A 15,510-nucleotide genomic window follows, 5' to 3' on the forward strand; every position below is an offset into this window, starting at 1 on the left:
TATGCAGTTACATAGTTTTAAGGAAAACTGAGAAAAATGGAGAACTGATCATGCAACACTGCTTGTGGCATGCTAGTACTGTAAGCAGATGAAAGTCTAAGCTTCAGCTGGTTAGTTAACCCTAATTAAATGTAATAATAGAAAACTAAAGTAAGAAAAAAAAAAAGGGCCAGTTGACGCAAAGGTGAAAACATAACACTGATTTGCAGGACAAGGTCAAGAGCTTGAAGTTTGAGCTAAAAGTTTTGGTCCTGTTTGGGAGCAAAGAAAACAGTTGCTCTGTAAAATTTGTTAGTTTTTAAATACAAAAATTGAAAGGAAAACTTTTAGAAGACATTGCATGTTTCCTTATAACATCATCTCATGTTTTCTCACCCGCATCGAGTGATAGATTGTTGTGAAGAGAATAAGGGATTTTGGCAGACTGAATTTTAGATGACAGAGAATAACAACTGCACATTCCGAGGAAAAGAGAAGCAAGTAATTGACACAAAGCTGCTGGTACTGGAATTTGATGCTGTTTCATCAAGAACAGCACATGACAAACACAAACAGAGGAAGGAAAGAATAGCAACGATTTCATAAAAAAACTTGTTTCTGATGGTAATTCTTGTATATAACTTTGTTTAATTATCAGTCACTCCAGGATCTGGTGAAATTGTACCGACACTGAGCTGTTAAAGAGATTGATTCAGTGCCTGGCTAGTTAAAGGCTGTCAGCAGGGAAGGAAGGATGTTATTTTGGTGGGATTTTTGACTGAGCAAGCTAGGTCATACTGCACAGAAGAAGAGGAGAAGGTTGGAGGAGGGACTACAGAAGGTTTGTGGAATGGGGTTAGTAATGTCCTAGGACCTAGTGAAGGCAACAGCTGCAGTAATAATTTTGCTTCTTTCACTTGTGGAGTACCGCTGGCCTCTGATTTTGAGGGTGTTTTAATTTGAAGGGGACAAGACAGTTATTTTTGCCCACTCTAGAACAGTTAATATAACTAGAACCTAGATCTTGGTGGACTTGTGGAAAAGAGAATAGGCAAGACTATGTCAGAAGCTGTATCAGTTGTTCTGGCAAGCTGTGTTCAGTCTGCGGAATGTTGAGTGGGCACTCCTGTTTGATGAATGAAAAGTTCTTACGATTCCAGAGAGCATCTTGCAGACAGAAAGCATGCTAGCTATTGCCAGACCATGTAGTAAGCAAGAACTTTAAATTGATTTGGGATACTATTAGGAGACAATGTAACTGCTTCAAAATCAGAAGCTATCCTCATTAAATTTTGAAATATCCTAAAGCAAAGTTAAGGTAATTGGATGTAGAGATGTGAAAAACTGAACTGAATCTTCTTGGAGCAGCTATTACTATTGGGGGGGAGAAGGCACTCTGACCTGTGTCTGCGATGGTCAGTGATACATTTATGATCCAGAGTTTGTTCATTTTGGTCCATGCTCTATTATGATAAAGCCCGTACAGCCAATCCAGGACAAGTTCTAAGAATAAAGTTTAGTGTGAATATTCAGCACAGAAAGCTGTGCTGTACAAGGAAATTGGATGCCCAGCTCTTCTGAGACACTAGTTTATAGACTTCTGAAAATCACTTTGTATGACTGATGAAAAAGTCAGGGATTACTTAGAGCGCTTTTAATATTAAGATTACTACTGCACAAAACAGGAAATAGAAGTTCTTTATTTTGCATATAACAGTTTTCTTGTGCAGTTGACATACTATACAAATGTTCATATGGATGTGTTTTCAGTTTGTTATGATTAAAAAAAAATTCCTTGTATTTGCATACCTATAGACTACAAGTTATCTGTTAAACTAAATAAGCCAGCTGTTAAGCAACATGTGGACTTGTATACACATGCAAGTACTGCTTACCCAAAAGCATCTACTCAATAACTTTTTCTTCCCAAAAGACACTGTTTCTGACTCTTTAGTTCTCTTTCTGTGTATTCCTTTGATTTGGGTGGTTTATCAGATGTTGTGAGTAGTAGTTTGCCAAATAAATTAAAGTTATTAAACAAGTGCTTTTCTCTTTTTTTCTTTTTTCTTTTTTCTTTTTTTTTTTTTATTGTTAAATTTAAGGTACATCTAAAAGATTCAGAGGTTCTCTTCAAATTCCTTTCAGTTTTATGGACTTACAGTTATAACCTTTCAAATCATCTGAACTATGAAGTCAATGCAATGCTACAGACTCAAGCTCTATATATTGGCTATGCACTGCTTGAATCACAGACATACCAAAAAAAGAAACAGCTGCTATCGCCATCATCTCCAGGTAAAGTAAAACAGTATTTATCTCTCATCATAAGACTTAATCACAGTATTTTTTAATTTTGTGCAATTTTACTATGTTTTATACCATGAAGGGTATCAATAGTTATTTATGTTCGGCTGCAGTAGGCTGAGAGCGCTCTCTTTCTTGATGATTCACTGCTGCAGTTACTAGCCCAAGCTTTGGAAGTAGGTGAAACCACTTTTCTTTAATCTTAAAAGTGTTAAAGAAACATGCTCCTATGCTGAAGAAGTCAGTTACAGCACCTTACTTTCTGTGCAGTATAAGGATGTGGCAGTCAGTAGAAATATATGAACTCTCTGAGCTTAAACACGAATATAAGGACTGTGATGAAGAATTTCAGAGCCATGGATCTGCAAAATTGATATTGGTTTTGTGTAGTCTAGAGGTTTATAGTGAAAAGAGATGACTTTTTAATTCCAAAGTAACGTTGATGCCTCTTCAGGGACAGATACGCTAAAATTCTGACCACTCACTTCATTCTGTTGTCTTTTCCTCCTTCCTTCCCTCACTCTTTTTGCAGTGGTGATATCTTTGCTAATTAACTTGGGTAGTCCTGTGAGTGAAGTTCGAAGGGCTGCTCTCAATTGCCTCCATTCCTTGAGAGGGATAAAGGAGTCTCTATTTCATCCTGTTCTTCAGCATTTGGAGCCAAAGACAGAAGAGATCATATCTGACCCTACGTACATAAGACAGGTATTTTTGTTATTAAGGAGTACGTTAATACAAGTTTTGTCTGCTGCTGTGAGCTCCCATCTTTTCTAAAAGAAATCAAGTTAACTGGGAAAGTTTATTGTCTTTGTATACTATAGTAGACTGATTTTTTATATATATTTTTTTAAAGGACTATAAAAACACTGATGTGATTTATTACATACAGAGAATTGAGAATATCAGTCAAATAAGAGGTAATAACTTGTGGTTTAATTACAGATGAAGAATTCTGTTTGTATCTAGATTGCATTATTATGAAAGCATTGAATAAATGTTGTTTTAAGGCATTTTTATTGCAGGGAAAGAACTTAATTTTTGCTTTGTTAATGAACTAGATTATGGAAAATCTATTTGAGGAGCTTGAGACACAACCAAAACAGAAATCCGAGAAGAAAAAATTGTTGGAAGCTTTGGAAAGCATACTTGATTGTGTACAGAACCCTATTTTCCCATCATATATTGCAAGAAACTTAATGAAAATTCTTCATGGAGTCCATGGTGAGGTAAATGCCACCTTTCTAGTTGTTTTATGGGTTCTGCACTTGATTGAAATGCTAAAATCAAATTTCATTTAGTAATAATGCTGTTAAATAACTTCATAATGTATTAGACTATTAGGTATTAAGTTGATACCTCTAATAATATGCGGTAGTGCTGCAAAGTATGATTTAATGCAACATAAAATATTTGCATACTCCATCCACAAATGTAAGGGCTGCAGAATTTTGCACTGGAGTTCTTAAGGAAACTCCCTTGATGTTACTGAAAAAGGCTGTTTCAGAAGAAGATTCTTCCAGAAAAAATTTATTACCTTGGTTAGATATCAGTGAATATAGAGTTTTCTGTACAGAATTGTAACACATTAGGTAGTACTATCAATTTTATTTGTATGTATTAACCTCCTCTTATCTAGTACATTCAGAATTCTCTAAGTGCTGGAAAATACATGAGTTCATGTTCAAAAAATTAATGAAATTATGAATTTTTATGCTCTGTTCAGTTGTATGTGTCTTAAAAGGATTGTGAACTGCATAGAGGATGAGCGTTCTGGCCTGACATTTGGATTTTGTAGGAGACAGCAGTCATAAATCGGTGAAAAAATGGCCTTGTTTCTGTACCTCAAAAATATGAAATACTACTCTGCAAAGGAGAATAGCAAAGTAGCAGATGAGCATGTACTTGTGGTAATCTCACAATAAGTCTTGTATTTTTCCTCTTGAATAGCTGTTGCATAAAAGACTGTATGCAGTGTGTTATCAGAGAGGGGATGTTGCATTGAAATAAGGCTGTGCTATTGGAAGTTTGTTAAAATGAGAACGGATAAAAACTTCTGTTATGAATTTCCTCTGTTTGCAGATGATTCTTTCTCACCTCTTGCCTGCACTAGACCGGTTGCTAGAGAAGGTCTTCAAGAAACCTGAGGCAATGTTGAAAGATGAAGTTGTTCTCCTGCATCTCATCCTTGGAAAGTTTAATGAATATTCAGCAACCCTCTTGTGCAAGAATCAGCAGAGTCTGGATTTATTTATCAAAAGTCTGCATGCTGCCAAGAAAATCTATGAAGAAATTCCACCATTTCAGATCACAGCACTTGGGCAGGTGTGGTTTTATGAAAGATCTTAAATTTATTTTTATGCTTAAAGCAAATAGCAGTGTTTAGGATTGGATTTACAAGGACTCTTTTTGTGTTAAGGAGTCCATAGCTTTTGACCTGTCTTTCTTTTAGTAAAAGTTTTCAAGGTCTCCGTAGCGTCTTTGAAACATCTAAACAGGCTGCAAAACTTTCTCTCTTAAACTTACCAGAAGGAGAAATTGCTGCTTGCTTTATTTTTGCATTTTGACAAGTACAGAATAGAAATATCATTGTATTTGCATGCAGCTGAATACCTGTATCATGGCTTGCAGATACTACTGTTCCACTGTCCTTAGTTTTTATCAGTCAGGCAGGAGCTTTACTTCATGTTTTTCTTCTGAGAAAAAATTGTCGAGAAAATACAGTAGGTGACAAATAGTCTCATTTGAAGGAGGCTACAAATTCAGGCCTTCTGTTAGCCAGGTATTAGTGTATACTTACCAAAGGCTGGCAACAGCAAGTTTGTTCCCTGCCCCCAGGCAAGCTGTGTGAAAAATTGCAGGAATCAGTATGTCTGATGGATATTTCAGAAGTTTGTGCTTTGCATCTGAGGATTCCTGGATATATAAAAATACATAGTTAATATGCAGATTTTTAAGATATATGTTCATACTAACATGCGTGTGTGATTGGGTGTGTCATCCATAATCTAACATACCTAAGTTCCATAGCTTGTGATTTTGTTACCCTCTTACAGTAAACCTCTCTGCATCCTTTCTTTTTTCCCTTTTGTAGATTACTAAACCATTTTTTGCAGCTGTGTCAGATGGGATGGTGCAACAGAAGCTATTAAAAGTATTGTTTGACTTACTGTTAAACTGTAAGAACCCGCTTTGTGCCCAGACAATTAGCAGTGTGTTTAAAGGGGTAAGTGGCAAACTCCAGAACACAAATATGTTCAAACCTGTTGCGGTGGTTCTCTCTTGCTACAGTCAGTAACACTCGTTGTTTATATCATTCATAGCATGAAAGGAATCGGAAACTATTTGTCACATAATATAATTGTGTTAATGGCTTGAAAAGTCTGTTAAGTGACTGCTTTTAGAAGGTATTTCTTTAAAAGCCATGCATCAGTCATTTACTATACTATGTGAATGAATTCAGCAGAAGTCACTTCTTTCTGCTGCACTGATTTTCATTTTCTGGGATACGACTTGAACATGTGGATTATATACCCATATGTGCATGGAAGGGATGTGTTTTTAAAAAAAGGAGGGGGCATAGACGTGTGATACGACACGTCGTTCATTGGTACTTGCATTATTGTTCTTTGTTTCAGATTTCAGTGTGTGCTGAGCAGATTGTCAGAGAACTGGAGCCTCCTGAGAAAACCAAAAGTCTGGCCACTGTTCAGCAAACTAGAAGGCAGAAGATGCAGCAACAGAGGTAAAATAACTAGAGACCCAAAAATATTACCTGTACAGTTTGAAAACGCCACTTGTTTTACTACATTGCGTAGTTTGTATTGAAAGCATAAGCATCTATTTCTTCTTTTCCCCTGCATAGTAAAATAACTCTGAGCTACTTTTGGCAGGAGAAAACCAACTCATGTTGCTGTTTGAGAACTGATGGAACTATAGTCAAAATTTAAAAAAAAAAAAAAAATCCAGTAGTTTTAATGTTGACATTTGCTCTTATAGAATCTGGCTTGACACAGTTGAACAAGATTCACTTTTGTAGGTATTAGACTTGATTAGTAATAAAGATGTATGGACAAATTACATACACATGGCTGAAGCCTACAGATGCTTATCAAAATGTTCCTGTCAGTTGACTGAAAAACAGTATTTTCTTTCAGTTAAAATGTTAATGTAATCATTAATTTTTACATCTCTTCATCTTGTTTCTTCTCTCCATTCTCATGAGGAAGGAGCTGTCTTGTCCACTGTACTTATTCTCTTCTTTAAGCATCGGCTGTCAGCTGTTGTTGAAACAGGATATTGAGTTGGTTTTCTTGGTTTGACCTAGAATAGCTGTTCTTATTTTCCTTCACTTGACCTTTTTTAACAATCATCACCCATTAGATGGATCCACCTGTAAATGCTGTCTGTCAGAGTTTATAAACACACATGCTTGCACACACCCCCATTGCCTGCCTAGTCAGTGGTTAGACAACTAGTAGTTCTGAAGATACAAGTTTCCTGGGTGGCGAGCAGATCAGCATTTGGACGGTTATTTGGTAAGAGATTTTATTTTTTTCCCACAGAAGTCTGCTTCACTGTGTAGAATTTTTGTATGCACAGAAGGCATGCTATACTGGTTTGTTTTGACAAGGTTGGTCTGGATTTTCTGTTGATGTTCAAAACGTGTTGCTGCTTCAATCAAAAGCCCACACATTGCCACTTCTCCCAGGAGAAGCAGTAAAGGATATTACTATGTGAAAGAACATTTGTCTTTTTTTACTTATGCATGTGTTTGTTCCCTGAAACACTGGGCTATTTTCTTTGCAAAAGTATATCCTGATTGATTGTCTTATCTTTTTAGAAAGCCTCAAGATGCAGAATTGGCACCGGAAACAAGCCACTTCAGCTGGCAGAGGGTTATGCTTATTCTGGAATTACTGCAGCATAAGAAGAAACTTAAACGTCCGCAGGCATTGGTACCTGCGCTTTTTAACCTGCTGAGCCGGTAATGGTGCCTCCGTAACACAAGTCCTTGAGCGTTCTCTTCTGCAGCAGACACTGCAAAGCGTTAAAATATGGGCTACTTTCTCTCTGCTTTGTTGCCAGGTTTTGTAGCTTAGCTTGCCTTTTTTACTTGAACTTCTTTTAGGTAAATCAGATGAGGGGAATGGGAGGTTGTTATGACTTTTTTTGCCCTTTAAACAATGTGATGGGCTTTTTAAGATTTTTACCTGATGCATAGCTTCTTATGTGAAGACTTTGTTTCTCAGGCGGAGTGCTTGGGATTGCTAAGAAGGATGACACCTGTGCTAAAACTGGCACAATTGACAGGACTTGAGTCTTTTGCAGAGCTATTATAGTAATACTCTAAGCTTTAAAATTCCTCCCAAAAGATTGTGGAACAGCCTTCCTCCAGTGCAACCTAAGAAAAATATCACTTTCCTGCCAGCCCTATCTCCAGGCACTTAGGAAAGTTCACATACAGATTGGATATTTATCTTTTTACTTTATGACTTGCCTTTACATAGACTGGCAATCATATCTCAGGTAATCATCTTATACTCTTGACAGTGCTTTGATAAATGTCTTTTATTAGACCAGTTGATATATCTGAAAACAAAAAAGAAGAGACGCTTTTTGGCAAATGCTTTTTAGAAGCCTCAATTTAGAACTTCTGTAGAATGAAGATTGCAGTTTCTTATTTGAATCTTAATGTGCAGTTTGATCACTTATTTTTCTGTCTCCTTTTTCAATCTCTAATTTTTTTCCTGAATGTATAGGTGTCTGGAACCTATGGCATCAGAAGAAGAAAATATGGAATATACAAAGCAGCTAATCCTCAGCTGCCTGCTAAGCATCTGTCAGAAATTGTCTTCAGATGGCAAGATCCCAGCAGGTAAAAATTGCCAGACTCATTTCTTGGTACTTCTCTCACCGGCATTAAAACAATGGCCTCTAACTTTTTTCTTCTCTCAGTCTATGCTGTGTTGTTGAGGAGACATAGATTCCTCTATAGGGTATACAAGTTTGCTGCCTTAATCATTTTTTGTATATCCCTTAGGTATGGTTTGCAAATTGAAACCAGTGCTTGAGTGTACTGTTTATTCCTACATGGTTGACCATTAAAGTGTTAATTAGTGAACATTTTTTACTTGCAGATATCCTTGACAAAGAAAAATTCAATGTGGAAGTGATAGTCCAGTGCATCAGGATTTCTAAAATGCCCCAGACACACCACCATGCACTGCTTCTCCTTGGTGCTGTTGCTGGCATGTTTCCCGTAAGTAGTACCTGAAATTCACGTGTTGGCTCTTCTCTTCAGGTTCCAAATATTGGGAAGAGTGAAGAAGATATAAAGCTGTTCTATGGGGAGAAACTTTCTGAAAGGAGCAAGAGACAAAATATGCAGGTTCCCTGCTCTCTTAGGGCTTTCTGTTCCATTTTACTTGAAAACAAACCTGTCTTGATGCTTTGGTCACTAATCATTTATGACTTTCAATGAAGTGCATTAGAAATGGAAGAAGCTTTCTGACAACAGCCCTGCCTCATCTTCCCACTGTGGTCAAGTTCTCGTGCATTGTTTCTTTCCCCTGCTTTTTTATATACAAGAGAGAAAACATCTAGCCTGATAGCACATGTATTCTTACAAGTTCCTATCTTGTACAACACTGAGAAATGTAGTTGTAGTTGATGATAAAACCAGGTTGGTCTGATTTTAATTGACCGAGAAACAGGCCTTTTCTTCTGTGGATTGAAATTTGACTGTACACTCACTCTTCTAAGTAAGATTCTTTTGCTTTGAAACTATAAAATCAGCAAAATGTATCCAGATGTATCAAACTCAGTTTGCATCTTTATCTGTACCTCAGTATTTTCTCCACGCATTTGGAAAGATAGCATTTTTCCCAAAAGGCAAAACTGGAATGTTTTTGATAAATTTGTAGAGGATTTGGCTTTTTTATTGTTGGGATTGCTTTTCTTTGTCGCCATCTTACTGCCATCACCTTCTATAGAACCGAGCTTTTATTCTACATTAATATTGGCTCTTACAAGATTTTCAAGGTCAGAATACAAGGAAATACTTTGTATGAGTCTCATCTCTCTTTTTAAATCTAAAACACTCCTTCAGTTCATTAAAACTGAATGAAAAATGTGCCCATAACTTCTTGCTCTAAATTCTGGCAAAATCTAGGAAACTAAGTCTTGAGCTAGGTGACACCTCTAATCCAGCCCTCTTAAAATTAATGACTGTGATTACAGTCTAGCCCCCAAAAAAGCCAAAAATTAAAATAAGCGTGGTTGGTTTCCATTGTATGATTGTAGATATTGCAAATGTTTTACAGATATAAAAAGTATGGGTGGGAAAGGTATGAAAATCACTGGAATCTGTGCCACACTCACATGTGTGCTTCTGCAAATCTCCCCATAGCTGATTTTACTTGTCATACTACTATGGCACTGAGTTGAAGAATACAAGGTATTTCATCAGACTAAACTCTCAATTTCCACTCTTTAATTACTTGCTTAGAAGTGTATCTTGGTTTCTAAATAATATTTAGAACTCTAACAATCACATAGTAAGTAGCTTTAAGGGACACTATACATTTAAAATTAGTTTAGATTTTGGAAGATACTAACGATTCTCATTTTCTTTTATAGGAATCTAGTGGCATTTGTGGGAAGGAGAAATGCCTTAAGGTATAATACACAGAGCAGCACAGTTCAAAAAATAAACTAATCTCATCTGTCTTCTTTTCCAGGATAAGGTTCTCCATAACATTATGCCCATTTTTACATTCATGGGAGCAAATGTCTTGCGTCTGGATGATACTTACACGTTCCAAGTAATTAATAAGACAGTGCAGATGGTTATTCCTGCTCTTATACAGGTAAATTTGTCTATTTAATGGAAAGGAGTAGAAAAAAGTGAACAATAAGATTATTGAGTAAATGGTTTAGAATATCAGTGGTAGAATAACTTGTAGCCTATTCTAGGATTATTTTTAGATAGATATTAAATTATATATAATAACTATATTAACAGACTACTCCTCATCTGACCAACTTTTGAGTTCATCAGACTACTGCTTCTTTTTAATCTTATGAGGTCCTGCACTTTACACATGGTTTAGCCAAAACAGTATCACAACTGTACCTAAAGAGGACCTGAAACATACTTTAAGTTCAAGTTTTTTATCATAAAAATAGCAGGCAAGTTCAGCAGAGGAACCATTGGAAATAAGAAGGAGGTTATTAGTCCTATAATAATATGTCATGGTCATATCAATAGTAGACATGGTCTGAAGGAAGTGGAAAGGTACAATATTTGACAAATGCTTTTATTCTTCCAGCTGGCATTTGTGTGGGTTTTCTTGTTTTTGTCTAGACATCTTAGATAAATAGTTATAAACCAAAAGAAAAATACATCATTGTTTTTCAAAGGGGACATTTTTTCTTCAGTCAGATTTCACTTGCACCTAATAAATCTGAATTCTAGAGTCATTCATAGATTTAAACATGAAAAATGCCATATAAATTTCTTATGTAAAAATGAATTGGGGGAAAAAAAAAAAAATTTCTCCTACCAATGGGCTGGGGATTTCCCAGTGTATTTTTTAATGATATGTATACACGTTTTGCATCCTCTTGCAGATCTCTGTTAGAGAAATCGAGTTGCTGTCTCTTTTTTTTTTTAATTTATTTTTTTATTTAAAATCTTTCATAACAGCCATCACAAGTTTCTGTGTCAAATTATTTATGGCACACACAATTATTACATTTGGGGAGAGCCTAATGTTACTTACCTGAGATCATGTAGCCTACTTGTATTATTTTTACTAAGTCCTTGAATCCAAGACCCTAACTATCAGGCTTACAGGCAAAGTTTTCAGAAGGATGTGGCATTGCTTTCCCTTGAAAACGTCCTGCTTGTTTCAGCTGATGCCAAGTAACTTTTTTTTTCTCTTTTTTCTCTTTCTTTTTTTTTTCTTTTTTTCTTTTTTTTTTTTTTTTTAATTTTATTTGAAGCATCTTCCTTAAACACTGAAAAGGAACTGTGTTATTGAAAACTGTTTATTTTGGAGCACTTATGTTTTCCTTGAGATTATGCTTTTGGTAATGCTGTTATCAGGCACGTAGTGCTTTCTCTCATTTTCTGAATTCACAAGAAAGAACTTGTACCCATCTGCAATAATCTGTTTAAACAGCTGTACCTGTTTGTACCTAGGCTCAAGACAGTGATTTGTCAGAGTCCTCGGGAAGTGTGGAAGAGGTGGTGATCAAGATCATTCGTGTGTTTGTGGATGCCTTGCCCCACGTGCCGGAGCACCGACGCCTGCCAATTCTGGCCCAGCTGATCACTACGGTGGGAGGAGACAAGTTCCTCTGGGTTCTCCTGGTGCTGCTGTTTGAGCAGTATGTGACCAAAACTGTGACTGCGACACCAAGCACAGACAAGGTTAGAAGACTAGTGGGGTCAACTTTTTCCTCAACAGACTGATCTCTCCCCCTTTCTGTTCATGGTCTTGCCTTTAAGAAGGTGCAAGATAAGCCCCTAGGTTATGCTAAAATAGGTAGTGAGTTGTGAGCTTGTGCTATAGCAGAACCTGATGGTGATGTTGACTACAATTTGTATTGCAGATACAATATTGTTTAGTCCTGGAGCCTGAACAGTAAATCAGATCATATTGTACAGCAATCCTTGACCTGAAGAGCTGATAATCTAATTATGAAGTGCTTCAATATTTTTAAAGGTTGCTTTTTTTTCTTTAACTGTGTTTGTGAAACATGATACTGTTTTTCCTGTACAGACCAAGATAAAAACCCTATTATGTTTTTGTGTAGGCAGGCCCTTGGATTAGGTGAAAGCATAGTTTATGGGGAAAACTAAAAGAATTATTAAAGGAACATTGGTGCGAAGATACAGTCTTTGCTATAGCAATTTAATCTCTTTCTACTCCCTCTGGAACTATGTTCTCTCCAAGAGCTTGCTGCTGTTACCCTTGGTGTTAATCCTGGCAGTATCCAGCTCACCATGGCATTTTCACAAACTCACTGAGGAGTTTTTGAGTCTTTTTATCATTATTAGGAATATATTTTTTAATTCTTGAAATAATTTTGTTTTTATTTCTAAACCATAAACAGGATGCTGTTCTGGAAGCAGACACTGAATTTTGGATTTCCATCTGTTGCGAATTTAATGTACGTTCTCAGTTCCAGAGCATGATGAAAATAATTCAGTACTTGACAGAGCTGCCAGAGAACAAAGAAGGTAACCACAAAACAGAGCCAGCAAATGCATGTAAACCACCTTATTACAAGGGACAAGGGGTAATGGTTTTAAACTAAAAGAGGGTAGATTTAGACTAGACATAAGGAAGAAATTTTTTACAATGAGGGTGCTGAAACACTGGAACGGGTTGCCCAGAGAAGTGGTAGATGCCCCACCCCTGGAAACATTCAAGGTCAGGCTGGATGGGGCTCTGAGCAACCTGATCTAGTTGAAGATGTCCCTGCTCATTGCAGGGGGGTTGGACTAGATGACCTTTCAAGGTCCCTTCCAACCCAAACTATTCTATGATTCTGTTACTCCTCTAGACAGAAGACTAAGGAATACAGAATTACTTTAATGACTTTTTTTTTTTTTTAATAAAATGGCTAAAATAGGTGATTACTTTTTTTTTAATTCTTTTAATTATAGATTAATTTGAGCACTTAGAATAAAACAGTAGTCCTCATTTAGAAGGTACAGTAAATCATTTAGTTGAAATAAAAAGCTGTTATTCATAGCAGACAAGATCACAGGGACTACCAGTCATTTCTGGGTTTTTTAAGGTTTAATTTCTTTCTACTACAGTATAGTGGAGCAATAATTAAACAGTATGTTTTAATACTTTTCCAGTCTGTTATTTCAAAGAGCATTGAGGAAGGTGGGTGAGGGTTGTTTGTTTCTTTTTAAGTTAGGACTTGCCGTATTTGTTGTTTGAATACATTTTCTCAGCCAGGAAGGACCAGGTAATGACACTGAAAGCAGTTTTCCCAAATATGTGACGCGCAGTGTATGTGGTCCTGCCTCAAAAGTCTCTCGTGTTTGTAGCCAGTGTACCGTAGCTTTAGTACCAAGAAAAAAGAAGATTCTTCATGTAAAAATGATCAGATGGAATGATAGTGAAATGGCACTACTTCTTTTGAGGCTGTTGAAATGAAAAGTTTATCTCCTGTGGTATTTCAGAGCATCTTTTTTGGAACTTTGACGTGATTTTGGATACTGCAGAATTACTATCCTTGATAGGCATCTGACTGTAATTTTACTTTGTTTCTGTAATCAGAAATCAAATATCTTTTTCTCTTGGCTGCAAATTTGTTTTGTGAATGTTTTCAACAGATGATCCTGGGCCAAAAAAGTCAAGAACATGCAAGACAAAGCTAAAAAGTCAGGATGGGCAGCTCTTTAATGTGGAGTCTCACTCAGACAAACAACTTCGGCATTTCAAATTCTTGTCCGTCTCCTTCATGTCACAACTTTTATCCTCTCAGAGTTTTGTGAAAAAGGTAATAATGGCAGATTGCTTTTAAGCTGCTCACATTAAGTAACTGTGCCATACTGTAATAGATGAGGTTTAATTTGGTTTTTAGTATGGCTTTATATTAAAAAGGGATCTGTCCAGTGTATCTTGCTGACACCTTTATTGACACAGTTTTGAAACCTCTCAGTGATGTTAATTATTTTTTAATAAGGCTTTTCCAGGTAGACTCCATTTGTGTGACTGATGAATAGGTAACAAAGTGAATTTCTGGTCCCAGTGGATTCCCACTGGCTTTATGGAGCCTGGGATTTCACTCGCAGTCTGTATAACTCCAAGTTTGGTGTGGGATTCATACTATTAACTCTGAAAAGACAAAATAAATGTTACAAATTTTAGGCTGCGGCTCTAGCTGGAAGTAGTTCCCAGTTTTTCAACTGAACATCATCCACCAGCATGAAATGTATTTGCTACTGTGACTGCATTGCCTAAGATTCTCAGATTTTCTTCTAGAATGATGGCTTAAGTGCAAATGTGGGGAACTCATAATTACCATGTTAGTGGACATTTCATTCAGAACAGAAAAATTTGCGTATACTGGGATATTAACTTAATGAAGGGATGTAAGTTTCACACTTAGCGTTTCATTCTTCCTTTTTAAACCAGATAGTTGAATGTGAAGAAACAGAAGAGCTGCAGAAGTTGGAACAGAGGTATGCTTTAAATCTGCTCCACTCCTCCTATTTCTAGCTTTTAGTGCAACCTGGGAATATTTTTTAAGTGTAGTCCCATTAGAATATTTTTTTCCCCAAGGATACTTTTAATGTTGTCCTCAGCAACAAGCAATATTTATTATATGCAAGTTATTTGGGTTTTGTTTTGGTTTGTTTTTTTTAAATATGATGTGGAGTTTTTTATTTCTGAAAGGTTGCTCTACCCAATATCCACTCTTTCTGTATTTCTGATAGTGTTTATTTACATACTTGGCCATAACTATTATGCTATTGATGATGGAGTCTCTAAAAGAATTCCAGATTTTTAGCAAAACATATCACTTCATTTGTAGGGAAAAAAATCGTTATGCACAGGTGCCCCTATATTGGTGTAAGAAAATTACCAGTAATCACAGATCACAGTTGTAGTCCTTGGGCTATAACAGCCAATGATGCAAAATGGAGGGTTTCTTTTGCAGAGGCTTAACTTTTATGTTTGTTCAAAGTGAAAAAGGGTGTAGGATTTATTTTAAATGCTGTGTTCCTTAAATGCTCATTTTTAAACATCTATATCTTCCCAGATTGTTTTTGTTTTAAAGTAGAGTTCTTAAGTAGAACTACTGTTGTATGTAGATGCTAATTTGGGGGTACCAGGTAGACTTCTTTAATGTGCGCATGATTGTCCTTATTGCCGTAGCTTTTTGTTAATATGTAGATGTGATCTGCTAGTCTCTCCATTAGGTGTTTAATTTTCTTTTATTGTAGCTGTTTCGTGAAATTTTACGCTTTCCAGTAATAAAGTTGACTTCTTTAGTGTCCTTGTTACTTACTAAAAGATGCTTCCTTTCCATCTAGGCTGTTAGAAGAAGTTCTTCGCTATATAAACACTGTGGCGTCTTCAGTGGAAGGAAACGTGGACAAGCCAACAGCCAAATTTTGGAGGGTTCTGCTTAACAAGTCCTATGATATGCTGGATAAAGTATGTCTCATTAGCCCTCATGTTAGCAGTGGGA

General features: G+C 36.4%; 1 protein-coding gene across 2 annotated transcripts in view; it reads left to right on the top strand.

Moving 5' to 3' along the window:
- HEATR1 (HEAT repeat containing 1) overlaps positions 1–15,510 on the top strand; it is a 39,097-nt gene that overhangs the window by 16,128 nt on the left and 7,459 nt on the right. For both annotated transcript variants that reach the window (XM_050895107.1, XM_050895108.1), the window contains exons 19-33: positions 2,082–2,274; positions 2,816–2,988; positions 3,342–3,509; positions 4,363–4,605; positions 5,375–5,506; positions 5,919–6,025; positions 7,124–7,267; positions 8,043–8,158; positions 8,421–8,542; positions 10,023–10,151; positions 11,489–11,719; positions 12,406–12,532; positions 13,646–13,812; positions 14,451–14,497; positions 15,353–15,476. In XM_050895107.1, coding sequence (XP_050751064.1) covers positions 2,082–2,274; positions 2,816–2,988; positions 3,342–3,509; positions 4,363–4,605; positions 5,375–5,506; positions 5,919–6,025; positions 7,124–7,267; positions 8,043–8,158; positions 8,421–8,542; positions 10,023–10,151; positions 11,489–11,719; positions 12,406–12,532; positions 13,646–13,812; positions 14,451–14,497; positions 15,353–15,476 — 2,223 coding nt within the window. The remainder of the gene's footprint in view (positions 1–2,081; positions 2,275–2,815; positions 2,989–3,341; positions 3,510–4,362; positions 4,606–5,374; positions 5,507–5,918; positions 6,026–7,123; positions 7,268–8,042; positions 8,159–8,420; positions 8,543–10,022; positions 10,152–11,488; positions 11,720–12,405; positions 12,533–13,645; positions 13,813–14,450; positions 14,498–15,352; positions 15,477–15,510) is intronic.

This window comes from Gymnogyps californianus, chromosome 3, assembly GCF_018139145.2.
Source record: "Gymnogyps californianus isolate 813 chromosome 3, ASM1813914v2, whole genome shotgun sequence".
NCBI lineage: Eukaryota > Metazoa > Chordata > Aves > Accipitriformes > Cathartidae > Gymnogyps > Gymnogyps californianus.